This window comes from Drosophila virilis, chromosome 2 (assembly GCF_030788295.1).
Source record: "Drosophila virilis strain 15010-1051.87 chromosome 2, Dvir_AGI_RSII-ME, whole genome shotgun sequence".
NCBI classification, from domain to species: Eukaryota; Metazoa; Arthropoda; class Insecta; order Diptera; family Drosophilidae; genus Drosophila; species Drosophila virilis.
This window is the reverse complement of record NC_091544.1, coordinates 25,695,360-25,721,440: the sequence shown is the minus strand read 5'-3', so window position 1 is coordinate 25,721,440 and position 26,081 is coordinate 25,695,360. Positions and strand designations below refer to the sequence as shown.

The following is a 26,081-nucleotide window of genomic DNA, read 5'->3' as shown; positions in this document are numbered from 1 at the left end:
CGGAAAATTGAACTTGTAACGGTACGTCCTCCTCATCATGTGGAGTACATTTTAAAAGGTAGGACAGACACATATTTACGCCCGAAATTCGCATACCCCATTTGGGCGTATAGTCAATGAGAACTGGGTAAAAAATACAAACCAAAGCGGAGAATAGAAAACGATGGCAGCACTTTTTATTGAGCTGACATTAAGAAAAAATAACAAAGTCAACAGCAGCAACAATAACAACAACAACAACAACAACAACAATATGAATAGTTTGCAGGATAATAGCAACAACATTGGCGGCGGCAGCGAGCAAGGATCCAACGACAACAAAAGAAAACCGACAAATCCATGCAAATCGGATTTTGTGATTTGGCTGCTGTTTCGTTTCAGTGTTGTTGCTGCAGCAACATTTTCTTTTTTTTAACATTTTTTTTTTTTTTTTCTGTGCATTTCCATTTAGTTTCAGCTGCCCAGATCCTTGCCGCATGCAACGTTTCCGCTCCCGACCCCGAGCTATATCCCTCTGCTGCTATTTGCTTTGGCATTCAGCTTTGGCAACAATTGCAGACGAGCGCTGGCCTCTCCAAGGCACCGCTCGTTAGCGCCGCTGGCTCCTGGCTCGAATCCTAGTGCTGCGGCTCCCACTCCCGCTCCCATCGACTGCTGCCTGTTCATTCTCAGGGGTCGCATTAGCTGCACATCAATACGTTTATACATATGTATGCGGCTATGTGTGCACGTTGGCCCAGGCGCCTGTTGTTAGGCGTATTTATAAATGTTATTACGTATACGTAACGTTGCTCCAATTTTAAAAGCAAACAATAGGTAAAATGAAACCACATGCCACTTGCCTAAGCCAAGACAACAGAAACAACAACAACATTATAAATAATTGGCAACGTCATTTAAAGGGCAGCTCTTGCAACTTACTGTAGGTAAAAAGCAAGTTAGAACAAAGAAGATTTGTATACTCTGTAATAACGATACCCTTCCGGATGCCACATTTGCTTATTGCTTATGTGCCGGATGTTCTTGTTCTTTGTTGGTTATCGGTCAGATTGGATCATATATATGCCCTACATCTCATAGCTGTCATATAAATAGTCACTCACAAATTACTATTATTTTTGCATAATAATATATTTTGTTTCTCAATGGATCTTCACCAAAGTTTCCATTCTTTCGTTTTACTATGTTCCTTATATATAAGCAAACTCAAGACAATTCGCTGAAAACTGAGTTGTTGTATCGAAAACTCATAAAATATACATTCGAATGAGAACAATTGAAAATCAGATGCTCTGGATAGAAATACAGAAAGCATAGCTGGATTATCAAGAGAGATGGTTCGTTTCAGCAAGATTTAGTATTTGACATATTAAATTAAATGAGTATGCGGAGGGGCGTCTGTGGGCGTGACAGCACACATTAAACACTTATCCAAAACTGTTTTGATAGTTGCATGCATTAAACTTGCCACAGGCACTGGCAAACCCCGCCTGGACTCCGTTGGGAGCAGAGTATACAAACAGCATTAATGCAAGTTGCCTTTTGATGTCCACTCTGCATTCGTCTGCGGTGGACTTGCTTTGAGTTTTGGTTAATCAGCTTAATTACATGGTTTGATTAACGTTCTAGCATTCAACTAAAAAGCAGACAAAAGCGCATGGAAATTCACTAATGAAATATTTGAACATACTTATAAAGAGTATGGGAACGAGAATTCAATCAAGCTAAACAACAATTATTGAGCTGCATGACGTGGATCATGGACACAGCTGGACGTTTATCAGTTTGTCGGGAGTTGCTGTCAGAAGCGGTTGGCAACAGCTGTCAGTTGGCCCGTTTAAAGCGTGTGTTGGCCAGTCTAGTGAGCAGTTGCCGTTGGCAGTACACTTGAGCCTGGCACATCCTTAACAGCCGTGGCATGCATTATGAATTAAAGGGGCTACTAAGAAACGGCAAGCGACAAACGACAAAGGACACAGGACAAAAGAAATGCGACATACGAGTATAAATGGGCGCTGCGCTGGCAGCCCATTGAGCGGCTTTTGCCTACATTGTCCTTTCGCCCCCGCCTGTCCCTCTGACTGTTGCCGCAGCTCGAGTAGCACTTGTTACGCGCATTGGTTGTTTGTCAGCAAAGGGTGGGGGTTGCGGAAGTGGCAGGCAGTCAAGACTGCCGGTACCCCCCACTGAGCGGCTTTCTGCCTGCTGCTGTTGCTCGCTTGTAAAATGGATTAAGCTAGCTGGCATATTATGAGGAAGACCCGCCCACCATGTGCAAGCCGCAGTGGAAAACTCTTGAGCTCTTATATACTCCAAGATTAAGTCTTTCGTTAGCACAATTTAAAGCGATGAAAATCGCAACTTAACATTTACGCAAGCAACGCCTGGTTTTTTCTATTATGATCAATTGCGTAGAATTTCCATCTATTCTTACGCATTGTGATGCTATCCTAATGAGCATTGTAAAGCGCGTAATTGATGAACATATTTTAAGCTCTATGAAGGATTTCATTTGCTACAATGAAGTCCAAATACTGATAAATATAACTTCTTCGGACCACGGATTGAAATTCAAAATATTCGAAAATATTCTTTTAAAATTTTTCTCGAAAATAGAAAGTCAGATCTGCAAAGACTGCCACCTTTTAAGGGCGTGGTACCTCATTCAGAAAAAAAATCACCATGTTCGTAAAGACAGGGTTTAGGGAAATTTCACTCGCATGTGTGGAAAATTCGTGAAAAACGTTTGTATGAAACTTTTTGTTTATCATCCGATCATCCTCGCACTCTTTTTTAAAGGTGTTTGTTTGAATTAATTGACGGGGTGTGAAGGTTTGGTGACTCTAGCTCTTATTATTTACCGAAATTGCCCAAAAAACAGGATATCGATATCGATTTTTATCGGTTGCTTGGAAACGAAGTAATTTATCGATTATCGGAAAAAAATTCAATCTGCGCAGGCACTAGGAGCACCTACATTTCAAGTCTATAGCTCATATGTTCTGAGATCCTTGCGTTCATACATACGGACAGACGGACGGACGGACGGACGGACAGACAGACGGACATGGCTAGATCGACTCGGCTATTGATGCTGATCACGAATATATGTACTTTATGTGGTCGAAGATGCTTCCTTCTGCCTGTTACATACATTTTGATTTTGCACAAATACAATATACCCTTATACCCATTTTTAATGGGTTCAGGGTATAATAAATCACCTGAAACGTGTTTCACAATTGTCGCAAAATCAAAGCTGCCTCGGTGGAAAGTGCACTTCAAAGATTTTGTTGGTGAAGTTTTAAGTCTTGTCCAATTTGCTTCAAACTTATTTTCACAGCTGTATATAAGAACTTAATAAATACGTGTTTCAACGATATGGGAAATTTCACCCGCAACAGTTATTAATTGGTGGAAAACGATTGTTTGATAGTTTTTTGTTTACCGTCCGAAAGGTTTCAAGCTCATAATCAAATATCTTTGAGAGTATTCATTTTATACCCGCGAGAACACATTCTTTGGCTTCTTTTCTTTATTTGTTTTTAAATATATTATTTTGGCTTGGCAAGCTCAGCTCTTGCTTTGGATTTGTCGCTTTCTATTTTTTGTGGTCGTGCGCCTAAAAGCATGCAAATATTTTGTGCTCTCGATAAACGCATTACGAGCGTCTTAGCCTGAACACTTAACAAGCTGGCAGCTGGCAAGGATTGTGTCTCAAAGCCGCTTTAAGTTTAAGTTCATTTATGCAGAAATTGCGCGAACCACAGAAATATGAGCACAAACATACGAGCCGAGTGAAGGCACTCGAGTAGCACAAATGTTGTGCCCATTCGGAATGGATGCAAAGGTAGGGAGAGTGTATGGCGCTGTAGTGGGAAGAGGGGGGATTTATCGTCGCGTTCCTAATTACTGGCAGGCGTGGTCTTTGTCTTGGCCTAGAGCTGCAGCTGCGGCTTGGGTGCATATGTGACCCACTTCCGGCTCACAAAGGGTCTTAAATTGCAAGGAAGACGACGACAACCTCGACTGGCGTGTCACATAAATAGGCTTCAGTCGACGAGGTGTGAATGTGGCTGATATGTCAGGTTGCTTGGCGGGCTGAGGGGGTTGGCTTAGGGAGCTTGGCTGAGGGTTGTCATGACATTTGTTGCTGGGTTGCGTCTGGTTTTATTATGCAGCTCCAAAGTTGGCCTTATTTCGCCTCTCTTTTAAATCTTGGCTTATTTTTAGCATAATAAATTTTATATGCAAATATTTATGTAGTGGTCACACACACGCAGACGTCGCGGATGTGTGTGCGTGTGTGTGTTTGTTGTGCAATGCAGCCAGTGATATTTTAGACTGTGCTATACACAAACACGCACACGCACACGCACACAAGCAGTCGAGTGGCGTTCGTGTTGCCATAATGCATTAGAAGCGGCAAAAGGACTTTATGCCGCACACACACATGCACTGCCTGTATGTGTGTGTATTTCTGTGTTTGGCAGCGCGTGGGGACAACAAGTAGCTCATAACGCAAAAACAGCACAGCTGCAGCCAACAACAAGACCAACGCCAGCTGCCTGGCCCAAAAAACAATGCTCGGAAATGAGGTGTACACATGCACGCACACACACACACACGCACATACACACACATAAGGCTGTAACATGACGTCGCCATGTTTTTGCATTCCATGCTCGTATTCGCTTTCAGTTCACGCTGCGGCACGTAGGCTTTTGGGTTCAGGTGCAACTTGTTGTATGTTTCGGGTTGCCTACTTTTTGGAGCAGCAGCTATTTTATGCCATTTGCACCTTGCAGCAGGGCAACTGAGCAGCCGGGCAAACTGCAACCCGTCAGGCGTTGGACTCAAATTAGCACGGCAATAATATTATGCCAACAGAATTTGTTAAGGCCATTTGTAGATTTTGTGCCGTATGTTTTATTTTGATATTTTCAACTTGTTCGACCAACTTTTCAATTTTAACTGCCAGAGTTATAGTTTGTGTGTGCCAACTGTGTGTGTGTGTGTGTGTGTGCGTATATGTTATGTAAATATTACACCTGTCTGGCATCTAGCCTGTCCATTGTCAACAGCTGACATCCCAAATACACCCCTGTCAAATTTTCCATTTAAAGTTATGCCTGGCCCTCTGTACCCTTGCCCATCAGTTGACACGCCAGCCCGCCACCCGACTACTCAGCGCAGCATACAAGATTTCAGCATGCAAACTTTTCCATTTCCCCTTTACCATAACGCCTGGGTCTAGCCCTGGCTTAACTCGGCTCTCACTTAAATTTCTACACGCCTGTTGCGGAGCATGGCACAAACAAGTTGAGCCATCCACTAAAGATTTTGTGTACATAAAAGAAAGTAAGTTTTCATCTCGCACTGCCTGATTGTCAGACTTTGCGCCCCTCAACATGAATGCTATAGAAATTGAAGTTACCATAAAGAAACAGAGGTGCATTCTGTCGAGCTCTCTACGGCTTTACTTCAGCTGCAGCAAGTAAAAAACCTGAATACTTTTTGTATGAGTCGCAATCTCTTTTTATCGCCGTATCTCTTTGCTGATCATGATATAATAATTGAGTAACACCATACCTTAGCTTATTTAGATTGAGAGTAGGGTTAAGGCAAATGTATAAAAATTAACAACTTAAATTAAATTATATATAAAATAATAATAATAATAATAATAATGGTAAATTTGGTGACTCCAGCTCTTAAAACATAAGATTTGTTGAAAAACATATTGATATCGATTTTGTAACATACATACATTACATACATGTGCCAGAAACCATTATACCCTATTACCCATTCACAATGCATTGCTTAAAGGGTAAAATATATATGTTGTGTATGCCCGTTCTTCAGATTAAAAAGGGCTGTCATCTACATTTATATGTTCATATAGACTTTATTTATATGTAGTTGTTGTTTGAAAAATGTTTACAAAATAATCAAATATACATATTACATATACATATGAGTACGTATCTAGTCACATATACATTGAATGCAGAAAATGTCTCTTGTTTTTTTGGTTTTTTTTTGTAGTTGTTGTGGGTTATATTTACTCATCGCACATAACTGTAGATCTGTGGATCTAAGAATCTATTAATCGAAAAGAAAAATGGTACACAATTTTTTTTTGTCGTTTTGCTATTGGTTTTTTCTTTAACTGAATACAATTATTTAAGTATATATATATGTATATATATATATATATATATTAAATTACGCATACAAACACACATTTACATATACATACTAGAAGATCATTATATCAATATTGGATTCTAAGCAATTGGAGTGGGTGGGAATGGGGCGGGATGGGGTAAGGTGGGGCCTGGGCAGTTTTATTTAAACGAAATCGCATACACATACATATATTTTATTTAATGGCGAAAAGTGTCTTTGTTTGAATATTTTAATGTCACTTATGTGAATATAGTAATCTATATACCAAATATACATATATATGCATATACATATGTATGTGTGACGCACTATTTTAATACAATTATAAATACGTTCGCCTTGCCGTTTCTGCATTTGGCCATGAGTTTGAATTAAACATACAATTTTTTAATACCATTTAAGTATTTTCTTTTTCTTTTCTGTTTCCGTTTGTTGTTTTATTTATTTTTTTATGTGCAGCCGTTTGCTCGGGCAAATGACTGTAATTAATTAAAAGCTGTTTTGAGTAAATTGTTTATTTATTTTTATTTATAAATAGACTGGCGTGTTTACATATAAGTTTCTGTTTGTTTTTTTTTTTTTATATATTTTTTATTTTAAGCAACAGCTGCTTTAAATTTTATTATGATTTGTATTCTTATGATTTACTTACTGCATTTGACTAGATGAAATATTTTGCCTAGCTTTCAAAATTTTCTAGAAATTATAATACAGGGTGCTGCGAACAAACGGTGCCTTTTGCAACATTTTGTGTGTGCGATTTATATATGTATATATATATAGAGTAATTATATAATGGGAATTATCTTGGTGCAGCTTATATACAAAAGAAAACAATGTTAGAAAATTGGAAGAAAAACAACCTGGGCCGCACCCTGTTTACTGTGTTCAAGTCGAATGCGTTACGGAATAAATTTGCTAATATATATTTATTTGTATAATTAATATTTGTATATTTATCCGTACGATGCAGGTAGCACTTTGCCGCTGCTCAATTGGATTGCTACTTGGCCATTTAAGCTGCTCTGCTCGATATCAATTCTAATTATTTACACTTATGCAATACAAAGCATTAATTTAAAGACTGTGTGTGTTTGTGTATTTATGTTGGGTGTGTGTTTGTGTGTGTGCGTGTATTTATGTAATTTACATGTAGAAATCAAAGCTTATTAATTTATCTGCTGTTATTTATGCTACTTAATTCTAAAGACATCAAAATAGCAAAAAGCTAGAAAAAACAGCGACTTGCTTTATCATATTGGAATTGAAATACAAACTTATTGGTATTCCATCTAAATATGCGCAAATAAATACACATTCATTTCACTTTTTATACTTTATTTGTATGCATTTTGTTTGAGTACGAATAATTGGCTAAGCACTGGCATGTTAATTTAATTAACACATACAATATACTAAATGCTAGATACAAGATACTTGATACTAGATACAAGATACGCACACACTCAAGCAATGCTATTATTTTAAATACCACTATTTGTATATGACTGTGTGTTTTTGTGTGTTTTTGTGTGTTTGTGTGTGTGTGTGTGTGTGTGTGTGTGTGTGTGTGTGTGTGTGTATGTGTATGGGTGTGTGTGGCTGTATAGGCATGTATCTTTTTGTTGTACTGTATCTTTATATCATATATCATTTAGCTTCCTAACGCTTTTTCTTTCTCTCATTTGTTTCTTTAGTGCAGTTTTTTGCCTACACCTAAAAGTATGCAATAAAATCTATGTACACTGGAGTTTCGAGTGCTGAAATGTTGAGATATTGTATGTATCCATGTATTTAAATGTGTGTGTATGTGTTTGTGAGTGTGAGTGTATGCATATGTTGTATGCACAGTTGCTTACGCTATTACATTGATTGTATCGTAGTATATGTATATATACTTATATGGTTCCATTTCTTGCCTTTAGTTATTACTTTGTTGTTCGTTTAATGTTTGAAATGTTCTGAGAATTTTCAAAATTGAGAGTTGAGTTGAGTTGAGTTTGAGAAAATGTTGCATGTCTTAAGCTAGTTACAACTAGAGCTGTTTCTTTTTACTCCCTTTCTTTTTTCTTTGATGTGGCACAATTACTGCCCGTTCGGTTGTCGTTAAGTAAGTATTCCAAAACAAACCAAAAACTCGTTCAATTTGTATATGCTATTGGCGGTGAAATTCGTTACTTAAATCCAATTAAAACTAACGCGTTGGGTCTAAGCCATGATTAGTTTAAGCATTAGCGTAACGCCGCTCAGTGTGACCAGACTCAGTTTCTGTCGATTGACCGCACCGCTGCCATAGAAGGTAACACTCAGATCCCGCATCTCGTTATCTGCAATTGAAAATGTTCGTAAATAACATAAATCGATTTGCATTTAATTGCTGCCATCGTTTATAGTTTGAGCGCATCCAAAAATAGATTTCAATAAGTCCATGGACAAAGCAAATTCAATCATTACTTCGTATATGCAGTTATCTCTATCAAATTGTACGCACGTGTGTGTGAGTGTGTGTGGGGGCGTATATATTTTCAATATTGCAGCTATAAAAGAAATGGCATGACTCATGCAGGTTGCAACATTTCAAATGTAGCCAATGGGCTTTTAAAAATAATGCAAACACACACAAAACGCACGAACACGCACACAAACACATGCGCAACGAAAAATGAGTGTTATCCTTTTAAAGCGCTTTTTTTTATTATTTTTTGTACTTTTTTTTACTGTCAAAGCCTTGCAAATTGAACAGAAAAAAAGAATTAAATTGTTGCCACAAAATGCTTGGTAAACGGCATTCACACATACACTCATATATGCATATACATATATATATATATATACTTATATATATATATTTGCTATTTTATTGAGACTTATATATTTATTTACTTTTTAGAAGCTGTGGGCTTATCGCAAATATTGTGTGTTTTATGAAGAGAATGCATATCAAACAAAAAACATGCAGATATAAACATGCAAATCAGAAAAACAGAGAAAAATAGCGAGCGCAAGTTAGAGCAAAAGATAAGCAGAGAGAGAGAGAGAGAGAGATTGAGAGAAAGTTAGAGACAGAGAGAGAGAAAGAAAGAATGAGTGAGAAAAAGTTAAGTAGAGATAGGCAAGGCGAAAACTAACCTGACTGACCGTGATTTAAGAATGTGGACAAATCGACAAGCACATCTGCAATTGACATGTGTGTGAGATCAGTCATATTGGAAAAGTAGAACGATAGTTGCGATAGTAGCGATAGTTGTGCTTGTCCAAGAAATCAAGAAAAACCAAAAAAAAAAAAAGCGAAAGCGAGCGGACTTTAAACTCAAAGCCATGGCTGCAAATAAATCATTAACGCTTTTGACTGCATTGGACAGTCTGGGTAAAAAAAAAAGAAGAAGTTTACTTTGCCCGCCCAGGCGCGATTGCATGAAAGGAGCCAAGGACGGTGGGACGGCGGGGCAGCGGGAGAGTAGACTATATGGACTTTGTTTGAGCCGCCAATTAAAATGGCAAACGTGCGACATCTGTCAATAATGACAAATGAACATTTCGCCATTAAAGCCAGGCCCAGAATCATCTCTGATTCGTCCGCCGGCTAGGCTTCAGCTTCGATGGCAATTGCAATTGCTGGCGCATTGGCTGCTCAGCCGCGCAGAAGTGAAAGAAACCAAGCGATAAAGTCGAGCGCAGGCAGCGCACAGCAGGAGGCTGGCCAGGTTAAATGAACGCGCTCAATAGCCAAGGCAACGCTGAGCCATGCCCAGTCCGACTGCTGGTTTATAATGAAACTCTGAGCCGGTTCAGCTCCAGTTGGCAGCCAATGCACAGTGGGCAATAAGCAAGGTACTGCAGGCAAAAGGTCACTCACTGGTTTAAGATATGACTGCAAATCCTTTTCTTAGCACAAAAAAAAAAAGAAAGAAACATTCACATTGGTTCTTTTTACGGTTACGTTGCCTGCGATTCGGTTTGGTTCGTCTGGCAACTTATAACAGTTTACTTTTACTGGTTTGAAAATATATGTTTCGGTTCGTGTTTCCATTTGAATCATTTTGTGAAAGGTTCGCTTAGCAGTTAGTTCAGTTTCGAACCGGTTCAGCCGAAAGCTATATAACAGCCTAAGAGGGCTAAGAGGGTATGAAGCGGTTCAATTTTAGTGGGCGCGTTTGAGCTATTCAAACCGGTTCGGATTGAAAATAGATTTCAGCCCCAACAACCTGGGCAGCCTCTTAGCCTCTGAAACAATAATTGAAATAAAGGCAAATATTTCAATTTGTCCCATAGTGTAACTACGCATGTATATATATACTATACGTATGTCTGTGTGCGTGCTTATTGCAAAACTGTTACACGACAGCTGTCAAATAGAGCTATCTCTGGGATGGGCGCTCAAAACTTATTCATATTTGATGTGCCTCACCGGTCGTCGGGCCCGACTGGTTCGACATTATCTAAAACATACAAATCTCATGCAGCAGCTACAACGAATTGAATGTGGCTGTCAGAAGCGTCCCTGGCATCGAGCTGCAGTGTAAAGCCGGGCGGCAGGAGTCTGGCCTTAGCACCGGCAGCCACTGACATCCTTGACGTGTTCTCATTTGCTGCGGCGCACATGTTCAAGTCATTTGCTGACACTTTTAATAGACACCCAACAACGGACAGTGTGCCGGACAGCGGATGTTGCAAGCTGTCTGTGTGTCTTTGTGTGTGTGTGTGCGGCATGTTGCATGTTGCACATGTGCTAGCTAACAGGACAGCTAATCTATTGAGGCATCTGTGCTGCCAGCGCCTCAAAACATGACACGTTCAATTTAGAAATGCTGTTGCCCATTGCTGTAAATTCAACTGTGCCACGCCCTGAATTCATTGCTGCCCCCTTCCATTTAGTGGCAGCCACATAAAGCGACTTGGAAAAATGGGCAACACATCGAATTACCATATAAATTCGCATACCCTACACATAAACTATGGGCAAATTGTCAATTGCGGCGCCAGCGAAATGCTAACAATTTTTGTAATGAAAACAGACACACGTGAGTGTGCGAGTGTGTAAGGTACGTGTATGTGTGTGTCCAGTGGAGCTAATGTGGCCGCGGCTGCTGGTTCTGTCACTGCCATCGACTGTCATTGCGTCTTTTATTGCCTGCGGTTTGGTGGCACAAAACCATAACGTCACTTGTGATTTCCAGTTTTGCGTTACACGTTGCACGTTGCACGTTGCAGGTTTCGCGATTCGCTAAACAAGCGTCACTGGACGCCCCACGTTGCAACGTTGCATTCACCGCACTGGCCGCATTTCAGCACCTGCCCCAGCATCGGTTCGCTTGGGTTGTGAAATAGGTTTTTGTGCTCGAACTGCTCCACCCGGCGCCGGACGAATGCACTATTCACGTAATAGCATTGCGGTCCGGCGACAAATACACACATACACACACCCATATTTACAGTTGTATGCTGATAGGTGCATCAGCTAAATCCGATTTTTAAGCGCTCACCATTTTTTTTTTTTACGATTTGTTTCTGTTTTTTCGAGAGGTAGTTCTGCTGATGGTGAAAGAGCGAGGAGGGGGCTGGTCGTGTAGGTAAGTGAGTGCGCGGCTACGCTTTTGCATTTGCCGCAGAAACAACAACATCAACAACAGCAACAACAACAACAGCCTCTCCGTGCTGGTACAGGGAGTTCAAAGTTTAGGTGGGCAAGCTCTTTTCCAAGCAATTCATTTGTAAGCAATTTAATAAATATTAATGTCGGTCCGTTAGTCCATTCGTATGTACGTACGCTAAGATCTTAGAGCCTGTAAGAGCTAGAGACTTGAAATTTTACTGTAGGTTCTCCTTGCGCCTGCGCATATCGAGTTCGTTCCCGGTATTCGATAGCTTATCCCGTTGTCAAGTAATCGATAAAAATCGATATCGAAAACTTGTCTTTTGAGCAAATTGGGTAAATAATAAGACCTGGAGTAAGCAAACCTTATATGTTGCTGCTCATTTTATAGCTATCGCCACCTTTCCGTTACCACCGCAGAGTTATAAATCATGTTAATAACCCAACCTGTATTGCCCACCAATTTAAGCCATATTTTAAATACAATTGACTTTTTGTGTGTTTTGGCTGCACACGTGTTAGCAGCAGCAAGCGCAAATTCCACGAGTTTTTGTGTACATGAACACACACACATTCATGCGCTTCTGCTTCGAATTCTATCAACAGCATTCCAATTGCGATTGTATTGTTTTCCGTGCTGCTATTTTTATTCGTTTTTTACTCAATAATATATAATTGTTGGTGTAGCTGTTGAGTAAAGTCGGTGGCAAGTGGTGCGGTCTGTCGCGAGTTCCAGACCTAGATTTGCCTACATTGCAGCCACACACAAACTCATATGTACACGAATTCAGCTCGAATAGTTTCTGCAATTGTTTGCGGTACGGCGATTGCCCACGTTTTTTGGGGCGCTGGATTTCCAGTGCTTTGTGGCAGGCTGCTGGTTAGCAACTGTTGTTGTAATTTTTTATTTGTGGCAGCAGCAATATTCTAGTTGACTTGTGGTCAAGCGAGGATCTGAGCTAACGGCCACTTAAAGCCGAGCTTAAAGCTTGTCCCAGCTGTGTATGCGCGCGCGTGCTCGTTTGTGTGCTTGTCTGGGTGTGTGCGTGTGTGTTTGTGATACTTATAATAATAATGCAGTTTCATCTATTTTGTACATTCACACAGCACTTGCGGCAAACTTTAGCAACAGCACCGCGTCACCCCTCGACCCTGTCTTTTCACACACCCAGACCTCCCGCTCTTGTAGCATTGTGGAAGCAGCACTTTACATAAGCATAACATTCACGTTGAGCATTCGCATTACACAACTTGCAACGGCGCGCGTATATACATAATATATTTTATATATGTACATTTTTATATAGATTTTTTTTTGTTGCTCTGGCCTGTGCTTATTACGCTGTGTGTGTGTGTGTGTGTGTGTGTGCGCCTTGGCAAACTTTGCAACTTGCAAGCTGAAAAAAAAACGTTGTAGCTGCAGTTGTTTGAGACCTTTGCTAAAGCATTCCCAGCGGCAACACAAAAGCTTCCAACGCACACACACACAAACACACAGGCAACAGCAATATGATAGGGCGGGGTTGTAGCGGGCAGGGAAGGGGGGTTTGACAGTGGAGTAACAGAGATAGCAAGACATTGGACAAGTAAATTGAAAGTTTGAGCTGCGCTGAGCAGACGACAGTCGCGTCCTCATCCTAGTATAAGGGTCCACTTTGTCATCCTTTGAATGCGTCGCCCTGTTGCTGATGTTGTTGTTGTTGTTGGTGATGTTGTTGTTATTGTTGTTGCTGTAGCTGGTATTGCTATTGCCATTGCTTTAGCTATTGCTGACTGGTCCTCAGTTGGCAGTTTCAGCAAGTTTTACGCAACTTTCAACGAGTCTTTCATTTTTGGATATTTCTTCTGGTATTCGCTAGCTGCTTGGTACCACGCCCACCCGCCTATCGCTTGTCTACACACTGACACACACTGACACACACTGACACACACTGGCGCACACAACACTCGTTGCCTTACTTTATGTTGTAATTTTATTTAACTTCGCTTTTTTCTTTTGCCTTCTCTCTATTATTTTTTTTTTTTTGCTTTATGTCGAGTATTTTTTCGCGTGCACAAAATGCATTATTTTTTATGTCTCCATGTGCTGTTGGGAGTGTTGACCCCACTCCAATACACAGCCCAGTCGGACCCTACGACACACACACGCACAGAGGAATAGCTAAGCCAGGCTAAGCGTGAGTATCTAACGTTAACTACGTGTATGTGTGTGTGTGTGTGTGCGTAAATAGTTGCATACCTCAGTCGACTCAATTGCTGTATCTTTTATGCGCTGCGCAGCAAAATGATGACAGTAACAACAACAATAATAACAACAAGAACAGCAACGACAACAACAACAGTTACAGCCATGAAAATAGTCCAGCTCGGCGAGTACATTAAAAAAGTGTGATAAAAATTAAAAGCCCTTAAAGGGCGTGCTGAATGCTGCCAACGTGTCTGCGAAAAATCGAACTGAATATGCCCTATGGGCTCCCATAATAGTCATAGTCATATATATGCGTGCGTTTTCAATCGGTCTCGAAGGACATCAATTGACACATTTCAAAATATTGTACACTTAAATTGTGGAACTATGCTGAGGGATATCCGAGATATTTTCTGTTAAATTAGTTAGCCAACTATGCTGACATTGAGAAGCAAATATTGAAAATAAAACTCACACAGTACTATATTTTAAATAAAAGTAAAATAATAATATTATATGGATTAAATGTATCACAAATGGTATTTGCCTTTAATATAAGGTAAATGTGTTTTTATTCGGGCCTGATCTATAGGCTTTAAAATGAATTTTATGCATTTCTGCCAAGAGCTTGTGATCTGAGATAAGATCTTAAAGTGTTCCCAATTTAATTTGTGAAGGTTGGATATACGGATTACTTTTGAAAACATTTTAAAAATTCGTATACAAAAAGGGAATAAAATGAGATTAAATAAAAATATAATATTCATTAAAATAATTATAGTAAAATCTAACTTTTACAGGACAATAAAATGTCTAGCGCGCTTTTTGAAAATATCTAGACTCGTGCAATATATATATCCATATCGTGCAATATATATATCCAAGTCTTAAGATTCCATAGGACAGAGCACAATATCGCTCTTCTCCAATTTGGGAACAACTATGAAAATGTGAGAATTCTCCTATTCCCCTCTCGCTTGACTTGTTGCTGTCAATTGACTTAGTCAAAGTGTTGACCTGTAGCACCGCCATTCTATTTTGGCTTGCAAAAATGTAATTCGTAATTGCCTCACTCCCACCCAACGAGTATTCACACACACACACGTATGCATTCTAGCATAGATAGTATGTAAATATGTTTGTGACTCCACACGAGCGCATATGTGAGCGTTGGTTGTTGTCGTTGTTTTTTTTTTTTTGTGTTGTGTCTGCAACGGCACTCAATTGGCGTTTTCTTTTAGTGGCATGGCCAGCCAAAGTGCTACGAGTTGGGGCAGCTGTAGCAGCACCAGGAGCAGTAAAAACGGGAGCAATTGCTGCTGCTGTGGCCCTTAGCTGCTGTTGTCCAAGCTGGTCGACTTGCAGAGCACGTCGTCCAGGTAAATGAACTGCTAATATCTGTTTGTGTATGCGTGTAAGTGTGTGTGAGTGTGTGTTATGCGCGCGTGCAAGTCCTTGCTTCAGTTGGCTCGAGTGTGCTTGTTGTGCTTAGCTGTTGTTGTTGTCGGCAATGGTTGCCATTGTTGTTGACATTGTGGTCATAACCGCTCTGCCAGTGGTTGTTGTTGCGGTTGTTGCTGTAGTTATGACACTCTGGGCTCATTAGTTGGCGCTTGCCACGATTGCCAGGTGGCAGGCGTTGCTGCTGCTGTTGCCGCTGCTGCATTGCATGTCCTGCCGCTAATTGCGTAAATTGTTTACGTTTCGAAAATATAATGAAGTCATTTCCATTAGTACAATGCACGCCAATGACTTGCCACAAAACGCTGCGTTGCAATGCAGCAGTTGCAAGAACTATGCGCCTTACAATAGCGCGTAATGAAGTCGTTTGCAGTTGGTTGTCTGTGTATGTGCGCACCTGTCAAAAGCGAAAGACGTTTTGCACAAGTGACATCGATACTGCAGCTGTGTGTGTGTCGGGTTGAGTGTGTGGCATGCACGTTTTCCTTGATTTAATTTCAACGTATCGCTTTGTCCTCCCTCTCTGGCAGTCTCTGACTCGCTTCTCGCCTCGCTCCTCTTACTCTCTCTCTCTCTCTATCCCTCTATCCCTCTCTCTCTCTCTCTCTTTTCCTCTCTGTCTGTGTGTGTGCGTGTTTATTGCGCATTTCTCTTGGCCTGTCTGCATATTTATTCGTTTGTTTGCCAGTCGGCGGCATTGAATACCAGGCGCTGCGTTCGCATTTGCATGCATTTCGCAGTCAAAAGATGTAGCTGGTAGATTGGGGGGTAGCTGCCGTTTCTGCCGCTGCTGATGCCAGTGGCTCCAGAGCACGGGTAAATATGCGTCATTTGCATGGGGTAAAACGGTTAGCCAAGCGCGCGCGCTACATTTTATGCGACTTGCCGCCGCGCTGCCTGGCTGCCTGGCTGCTTCATGCTCTGCCAATGCGCCATTCATTCAGTATGCAATGCAACAATAGTTTTGCATATAAATGGTTTTCGTTTGCGCATTTAAATGCGATCCACCGGCATGCCACCTGCCACCTGCTGCCTGTCTGCCCAACGCAAAACCCAATCGACGCCCTGCATCTTTGTTTATTTATAACCGCAACGACAACTCTTAAGAAATGTGTGTGTGTGTGTGTGTGTGCGTGTATGTGCGCGCGCATCCAATTAGTGCTTTCCATTGCTGTGCGCGTGTGTGTGTGCGTATATGTACTTATTTGATTTTTCACGCTCATTATGCAAAGTCAAACTAGCAATGTGCCGGCCTTTGCAATTAGTCGATCAATTGTGGCGAAAGACTACAGTGCGTATGCTTAATATATGTGCGGAAAATTATATTCATGAGTGTGCGCGAGAATTAATGCAGCAATTAATTGTTCATGTCTTACAACAATTTATTTTTTATATATACAGATTTAAACGCGTTAATTTTCAACAAATTATTTTTGTAGTTGTTGAAGAGCAGGCTGGGCTGTACGGGGGATGTTGCGCTGACGTGTAACGCGATTTTCATGACGCTGCACTGTGATTTTTCTGGATTATCATTGGGAGTAGCACTTAATACCAAATTATTATGCATGCAGTCAGCAAAAAACAAAAAATATCACAACAGAAGCTTGAAAATAACAATAAAAAAGTGTAGCATAAGCGCCAGGCGCATGCATAAGCATGCCTGTGTGTGCGTGTGTGTGTGAACAGCTTATTAAACACACACACAGAGCAGCAGGCATGCGCCAGGCTTAAAATTTGATATGCTATACATATTTATGGCATATTTATATGCTTTATGTACTATATCGAGATATATATGTATATAATGTATACAATTATAAAGCGGGCAGCACTTACCATTTGACGATGTTGAAAAGTAGAAGCTGTTAGTCAAGTCGCTCCATCCATAGCGATTGCTGTGAACGAACAAATAAATTTAACACGCATTAACGTTGTTGTTGCTGCAGCTGCCACAATTAATTGTGCGGCACTTATATGCAACTATGCAACATGTGTATTGCACGCTAGCGAATCAAACTGAAAAACTATTGGATTTTATATTGTAGTCAGTGTCTATCTTCCCTTGACTTTTTGCCCATCTGTCTCTTTGCTGTTGAAAGCAGCATATAAATCAGAATTGGCTGAATTGGGCTAATACATAAGCTTTTGTATATATAACTTTTTTGTTCTAAAAGGAATCTTGAATAAATTTGGTTTTCAAGAGTTATGCGAAAAATCCTATTCAAATGGTTCTACAATATCGGTAAAAACAAAGTTTTTGAATGGAAACATTTTCTTAAATGTGTTTGGTCATTCAATTACATGCTTCGGACTACAATAATATAAGAGGTTTATTGGAAAAATCAAAAATTGTCTATCATAATATACATGTTTCTGGGAATTAAATTATTCGACTTTTTTGGTTTATCTTTCTTCGATTATTTAACCAAGCTCAGCTATATCTAAAATACACAGAATGAAATTCAAATAAATGAAAGCAGCAGTGTGTTGCAAAGCAAACAAACAAGCCTCAAATCTGCAATATATTTGCAAGCGTATGTTATATTGGGAAGCCCAGAGATATACTTTCATGTCTCATTGCGAGCCGGCATTCACTTTAGAGATTGCTTATTTAAGTTGTGCTACTTACCGGGACTGCACTGTGGCCTCATACTGCTGATCTGGATCCAGTCCGCGTACCATGTAGCTCATGCCCTGCGCATAGTGGTGTGACAGTGGAACGGCTGGCAGCACCACATCGCGCCAATCGTTGTGGCCCCAGCGCATCAGATTGCCATAGCCGCCATAGTTGGCCAAGTTGCTGCCAATGCGATGATTGTGGCTGGCAGTGCCATAAGACGAGGACGACGAGGAGGAGGAGGATGAGGATGATGACGACGAGGATTGCGAGTCAATGGCATTGTCAACGACCTCATGTCCTTGTGGCAGCTTGCGGAAGGACAACTTGTACTCCTCGATGGGTGAATGCGAGTCGACCGCCCACGAGATGTTGTATCTACACATATTGCATCAGCAGCAGCAGCAAAGAGAGGGAGATAGAGAGAGAGAGAGAGAGAGAGAGAGAGAGAAAGCGTGGGTGAGCTAGTTAGTTGCTGGTTGCGTGCAACAGTTGACGCCAGATTTATTTTTAAGGCGAACTCAATCAATAGGTAATTGTTAAATTTGATATGAAGCCATGTTGCTGCAGTCAGGCGGGCAGCACGCAACATCAACATCCACAGCAGCAGCAGCAGCAGCAACAACAACAACAATTGCTGCGACAACAGAAACATAATCAATGCTGACAATGGCTGGGGTTAAGATACCGCACATAAAGTTGTTGTTGTTGTTGCTGACGTCCCTGTTGTAGCTGTTGTTGCTCCACTCTCTACTTTTGTTATTGGCCCTTTGTTTGTCCTTCGCTCATAGCACAATGCGTTTCGTTCGTTCAACCGAAAAGCTAACAATATGCCACGCCCACTGCCAGACACTGGCCGCACACAGCCAAATGCAGTTTTGGCCATTGGCCTCAGCTTTAAGTTGCCTACCATTTGTCTTCAGCTTTAATCGAACGGCTCATTAACAAACGCGTTTATATATACAGCAACAGCAACAGCAACAAAAACAACAATTGCCGTCAGGCTTCGGCTGTATTTATGGCGGTAATCGAGAGGCGAAACTATTCAGGCAGCGTTCAAGTAAACAACTAATTACAAGCAAGCGTTTCGTCCTTGTTGTCCTTGTGCCATAACCAATACACATTCCCCTTCGCATTCTCATTCCCCTGCGCATTCACATTACAAAGGCGCTAGTTCATTGCTTTGCGATAAACTCGGCACACAATTTGAATGCTAATCAGTTGGGCGCGCGCGGAGGGATCCGACTTTGCGAGCAGGGAGGAGGACGAGTTAAAGGCCATAAACAAGCGAACTTATCCAAATACCAAAGCGGCTGCCATTTGTGCTTGTAACTTTGCTTGTGTTTGGCATATATTTTGGCTTCAATGTACGTAATTTTATTTTTATATATTTACTTTTTTTCTGCGGGTTGTGTGTGTTTTCTTCTTCTTTTTTGCATGCTTATTGAACCATATGAACTAATAACCTGAAGTCCTGCGCACAATAAAAACATAAAACGCCAATCAGAGCAACTTTTCGCATATAGCATCAAAGTAAGGAAGGCAATAAAAATGATTATGAACAATTGAAGAGGCAGCGACTGGCGCCAGGCGCCGACTGTGCTCGCCCCCTCACTACCGTGTCTGACTCCACGGGCCAACAATTTGCCGGCCTTAATTGCCGGCAGCAGTTTCCGGCGCAGGCACCAAAATGAAATCAGCGTCGTGTTGACAAACCGAATCCCATTCAGTATCTCCCCTCCAAAAAAAAAAAAAAAACATTGCTATTCTCTCTAAGGGCCCCATTGCCAATGCCAATGTTCGCATTTGTCTAGTAAAACTTTGTTATGCGCGGCGTATGCGCAACGCAATGCTAGGCTAGGCCATAATAGAATTACAGTTGGCGGTCTTTAAAAACAAACATCATTTGCGTAGCTAATGATATTTAATATTATAGTAATTTAATTTGGAACTTGAAAGTTGAAATTGAAAGTTTAAGATATTTAATTTATGCCCGCAATTTCGAAATTTGGTTTTTCATTTCTAGAAAAATCAAATTTCTTCTTAAAAAGTTCGTAGTAATTTATTTAAGTTATTTATATTCTATTTAACTAAGAATAAATTATTATATAAAAATATTTATTATTTTAAATTTCACTCGAAGAACTAGTAAACAAATAACAAGTGAGAGGTCCTAGTGGGGAGCTCCCGACTAGGTCGATACCCTGAACCCTCTTCTTCCAACATCAAATGCATATATATTATCTATTTTAGAAGCTATATGTCATGTTTGGTGACTCTAGCTCTTATTATTTACCAAAATTGCCCAAAAAACAGGATATCGATATCGGTTTTTATCGATTGCTTGGAAACGGAGTAATTTATCGATTATCGGAAACATACTCGATCTGCGCGGGAACAGGTTCTGAGATCCTTGCGTTCATACATACGGACGGACGGACGGACAGACAGACGGACATGGCTAGATCAACTCGGCTATTGGTGCTGATTAAGAATATATATATGGGGTCGGAGATGCTTCCTTCTGCCTGTTACATACATTTGGATTTTGCACAAATTCAATATACCCTTATACCCATTTTTAATGGGTTCAGGGTATAATAAGACGGTTGCTTTTCTTTGATAAAATTTGTATACGGGAAATAATTAAAATATGGATATTGTAAATTAGTTCAAATTTCTGGAGCCTTGGATATTTGCTTTCAGGAAACACTTTGATTTCTTCCTAACATTTCAATATATTTGCATGCAAGAAAACAAATCCCCTGTGTTTCTAAAAAGTAACTTTATGTATTTAAGTTAAAGTTTATGACATGCAAATTGCATAACAAAATATATGAACATTTTCAATGCAAAGGAATATGCTGCGAAACTGCATAAAAATAGGTTTCCTCATTTCAGAAAATCTTGCATATTTCTTAGCTAACAATTTGCGAGCAGGCACTATAGTTTCATAAATTGGCTTTGGTATTTCATATTATGTGCAAGTTATTTGATGTGCTCGACCTTTTTTTCTAAGCATTTTCAATTTCGCACATTTTCAATGGCAATATCTTTGCATGTATATATATATATATACATATATGTTTAAATGTATATATATGTGTATTTTTTCTAGTTTATTGAACTTAATTCAAGTTGAATTATTGAAAGGTGCCAATGCCAATCGCTGGCAGCTTGGTAGGTCTAAAGCTATCGGAATGCTTGTCTATGTCTTTGTCAGTCGCCGTGTCTGACTGTGCCGTACTTACGTCTATGTGTGTGTGTGACAGTGAGATGTGAGCTTGTTTGTCGCTTGGCTGCTTGTCCTCATAGACATGTGTGTGTGTGTGCGTCTGTCTGGCTCTGTATGCTTCTGATGACAGCTAATCCAATTAAAAGTTTTATTTGTTACGTATACGACCAGTTGTCCGACTATACCCACAGTTTTTGTGTCATTCAACGAAATGAATCTAATAAAGCCGCTGTCTCTGTATGCTGAACTGTCTGAAAAACTGATATTTGGTATTTTTACGCAACACAATTTTTTCAATGTGCCGCTCGCTGGCGTATACTTAATGACCTGTAACGTGTACGCCGCGTAAATCTGAGCACTCTGCTGCGCTAATTAGGCGCTCAGCTTACTGCGTGGGCGATTGAACTCAATTGAACTGAAGTTAACTCAACTCAACTGAAGTCAAGCTCTCCTCAAATTTTGCTAGTGTGCGAGTGTGTATGTGGCACGTAGTCACGTGGACGGGCACGTGTCTGCTACGACCGGCTGCCTGTCTGTCTGGCAATTGAACGGCAGGCGGAACATTTGTGGTGGACTGTGAAGACTTACCTGTCCTTGTATTGACTGATTGCCGGTGAATTAAAAACGGCAACATTCGGTTTTCCGCTTAGCTGCAGAGTTTTGCGTGACTTGCCAAGCTGATTCTCAGCCACGCAAGAGTAATTGCCAAAGTCCTGCGGATGCACTTTGCGTATAATCAGCGTGTGACGTGAGCCGCGATTCTCCATGATGTGCCGCTCGGTGGTGTCCAATTGCATGGTGTCTTTGAACCAAATTACCTGTAAATAATTGAAAACTTGGTCAATCGCAGCGGGCAAGCACGAAAACGAACACTAACAAGAAGCAATCGCACAAACAACTCTCCACACCGAAAAGCGAACCCAATGAGTGTCAGAGTGTCTGAGTAGCTGTAAATTGGCGTCTCACTGACTCTGTATATATATATATATATATATATGCATGTGTGTGTGTGTATATATATAGCGTAGCATGAGCTGTCAGCTGCGAGGTGCGAAAAATTTCAAGTGATTTGCAGCAAATTCTCTCACATATATCGCGTTGCAGCCATTTGCACGGACTTAACTTCAGCTCAAATAGTTGAACATTGAATTTTATGCGCTTCAGTCCGGGTAATCCTAGTTTTTCAGTCGATATCACTAAATTGGCAAGCAAATATACCTCATATATAAATGCTTTCAACGGATTTTAAAACTTTACATAAGCTTCACCAATTGATTATGTTTAAGCGCTTAACAATTTGTCAAATAAACTTTTATGTACTTCTAAATTCAATTTATTTTATTTTCATTATTATATTTTATTATTTTTCAATTATTATTATGATTATTTTTATGGTTAAATGGCTTTGTGCAATTGTGTCCGACCTCATAAAGGATATATATTCTTGATTAGGACGGCACGCCTAGTGTACAGACTTCAAATTTTCAACATTTCCACTAATTCCATTAAATTGGAAAAAAAAACTCATTCTAAGAGCCTTTTGTTTCCTTTACTATTAACTATTTATTAAGTATTGTATATTTTTAGTACGCGCTAGCCTAGTCAAAAGAAACAATCACATAAACAGTTCCCTAGCATTCTATATATTTCAATAATTCAATAAATTGTATGGTAAAATTGTATCGACTGTGCCCCAAAATAAATATAAGCTCGGAGTTGTGCTTCTGTTTGCTAGCTTCTTAATTTTTGGGAATATTTTGACAACTGAAGAATATTCATTTCAAGAGCCTTATTCGTATGTCAAGTACGCTCATATCCTGTGCAAACACAGAGCCATAGCCCAGGACTAACTAGTATTGTGGCGCTTGTCTGACAGGCTCCAGATAGAGCAGGCGCGTTGGGCAAAGACAGGGCAGGGGGATCCTTGTGCGTGTTTTGGCAACGAATCGTGCTTTAGACCCTGTGAAATTTGCCGACTCTGCTGGTTGCTGGTTGCCGCTAGCCGGTTGCTGTTTGTTCACATGTGCGTTGTACCGGCAGCTTTGACAGGCCTCAGAGAGGCATCCGACGGATAGATACCGCGCCAGGGCACAACGCACGAATTAACACAGAAAACGGGTAGCAGCAGGTGTTCCACGCATGACTCACATACAAAAAAGAAGCTCCCAAAAAAATAAACAAAACAACAAGAGCCATCCGCACGAATATACATTCCAAAAAGAGAATAAGCAGATATCTTTATATATAAAACAAATGAAAGTGTACAGCAAATACAGAAAGCCAAAATCTTCTACAGTGGCTAAGATAAGTAATGTGAGTCAACAAAAAGGAATACGTAAATTTGATAACTTAAGGCAGCTATAGATACAGATAAATGTTTGTTTAATTAAGTTATATACCCCAAGGCAAAAAAAATATAAAGAACAAAATAAAATTGAACCTAAAAACAAATTAAAATTGCTTATTTCTAAATTAGTGGTTGGGAAGAACGAGGTTTAAACTCGGCTCTGCTCTTACGGTTTTGGAAGCAAGGTTCCAGCGATAGCTCGTGTAGCCCTTTCATCAATGATAATCACTGGGCAAATTATATTAAATATAAGCATATTACAAATAGCCATAAATGGATATCATTTGGGCTTATGTCTGACTTGTTTTTGAATATAAATATATATATATATATAGAGTTTTTGTAATCTGCCTGGGATTATATATTTGCTGTCCAACCATGTGGCAAACACATTTGCTGCTTGTCTCTTTGACCATTCGGGTTTGGCGCTGTTTTGGCGCATATTCCATTAAAATGGCTGTCAACGTTGCACATGTGTTGTCATATATATCAGGCACATACTCACACACACTCGCACACACACATGCATACACACACTGATACTGCGCTGTACGTGTGTAGTTACAGTTATGCCGTCATGCCATAAATGTTTGTTATTATTTGTGCAAAATGTTGATGTTTGCGTTTTCCATGCCTTTTGTTTGGCCTCGTTGTAGCTGTTGCTGTAGCTGTTGTTGATTTTACGCTTTTCCCTTTATTTAAGCCGCGCTCATCAGCCATGGCCAACATCATCAGCATCATGTTCCGCATCTGGCTACGGGCCCTGTCGCTCAGCCGTGCGTAACGAGCCGTAAGTGTTGACATGGCACAAAATTGCCAAAAACAAAAAAACACAAAAAAATGATTGTGTTTCATATTTTTGGGTGTGCGTGGGTTTGCTTGGCCACCTTTGGTTTGGCTAAGCGCATTAATTACTTTGCTTTATTAAATTGTGCTCATTGATTGTAATTCTATGTTATAGTAATCGTAGACGGGCGATTGATTGGCACAATGCCGAGCACTTCATCATTATCCAACACCAACGCAAAATGTTGCGTCAATCAATCTTTTGCATTTGCGCTTCATTTGCAAACTGCTTTTCTTGCACAACAACAACAACCACAGCAACAACAACTTTGTGGCAGCCCAACAAATTCGAAGCACACAAAAAAATTAGCATTGATGAGCAGCAAAGCGAGAAATGCCAATCAACACTAATCAGCCGCCCCAAAAGAGGAGCCGAAGAAAATTTGCGTGCTTCCTTGTGAAGCAGCTGGGACTTTGCCTTTGACTGGCTGACACTCAATGTTGCAAAGACCCACTTGGGTGGCAAGGCGGAAATTGTTAACGGAAAAGTGTTGTTAGGTGCGCGTGTGTCTGTGTGTGTGTGCATGTGCGAGGCGCAGCTGCGTGTCGACTACTGCCCTCCAGTCCGCAGTCAGTGCGACTCTCAGCCTGTCCGTCAAACATAAAGAAAATAATTACGTATACGCAACGTAGGCCGCCATCACGCACATCCATACTTTTGGATGTATTGCGCATAGTGTGTGTGTGTGTATGTGCGTGCATGCGTGTGTGCGTGTAGCAAGTGTTGCTACTAATGGCAAGCGATTGACTTGAGTCGCCGCCAGTTGCCTGTTGTCACCACTCCAACAACTACTACCTACTCCATTTCTCCGATTGAATTAGAGAACTCCTATGGAAATTGTGTAATAAATAATTTGTCGTAATTAATAACACGTCAGAAATTGATAATTGAACTCAAATCATACGACATGTTTGTCAATTTCCGCATTATCCAAACAATAATTACGCGCCCTTCAGCTCTGGCCAAGTGCAGAGACTCTAATTAAAAATCAAATGAGCGCAGCGAGTGAAGTATTCGCTTCATTTAACTTCAAGAGTGACTCTTCAGAGCCAAATTCAACATTAATTCAGTACGTCAACATCATTACCAATCGCATGGATAATAAAACATAAATAATATTATATTTATGAACGTAATTACAAGAATAGTAAATAAATTATAATGCGAATCATTAAATACGCCGATGAAGCTGAATAACATTAAATAATTATGCCATCAGCTGGAAAGGTAATTAAAAGTTTAATTATTCAATTTAATATTGCAAGGTATTCATTTTGTAGGATATTCGTAAGGAAAACTAAGTTCTTAAAATATATTATATTATAAAATATTCAATTTCGATTGATTAATTGATGAGCACCTACTTACTGATAAAATAAAATGAATGATTGACACACTGTTATATGAAAAAACTGTTGTATTCATTTTCTGACTTACTAACTGACTGACTGGTTGACCAAATTACCCACCAACTGATTGACGAACGGATTGACTGTTTGCTGAACTGAATAACTATCCACAGACTGATAGAGTACTTTCAGATAGACTGATTGATAAATTGACGATCAATGCACCAGCCTAACGACCCAGTAATTGAG

The 26,081-nt window shown here is 40.2% G+C and overlaps 1 protein-coding gene across 6 annotated transcripts in view; it reads right to left on the bottom strand.

The window, feature by feature from the left end:
- LOC6633184 (lachesin) overlaps positions 1-26,081 on the bottom strand; it is a 237,208-nt gene that overhangs the window by 56,717 nt on the left and 154,410 nt on the right. For 3 of the 6 annotated variants that reach the window (XM_015170512.3, XM_032433610.2, XM_070206970.1), the window contains 5 exons: positions 21,878-22,107; positions 18,067-18,432; positions 17,274-17,332; positions 9,325-9,369; positions 5,915-8,522 (listed from right to left, as the gene is read on the bottom strand). In XM_015170512.3, coding sequence (XP_015025998.1) covers positions 8,404-8,522; positions 9,325-9,369; positions 17,274-17,332; positions 18,067-18,432; positions 21,878-22,107 — 819 coding nt within the window. In that variant the 3' untranslated portion in view covers positions 5,915-8,403. Of the gene's footprint in view, positions 1-5,914; positions 8,523-9,324; positions 9,370-17,273; positions 17,333-18,066; positions 18,433-21,877; positions 22,108-26,081 lie in introns of those variants that run through there. The other 3 variants (XM_070206971.1, XM_070206972.1, XM_002055936.4) reach the window with 2 other exon arrangements.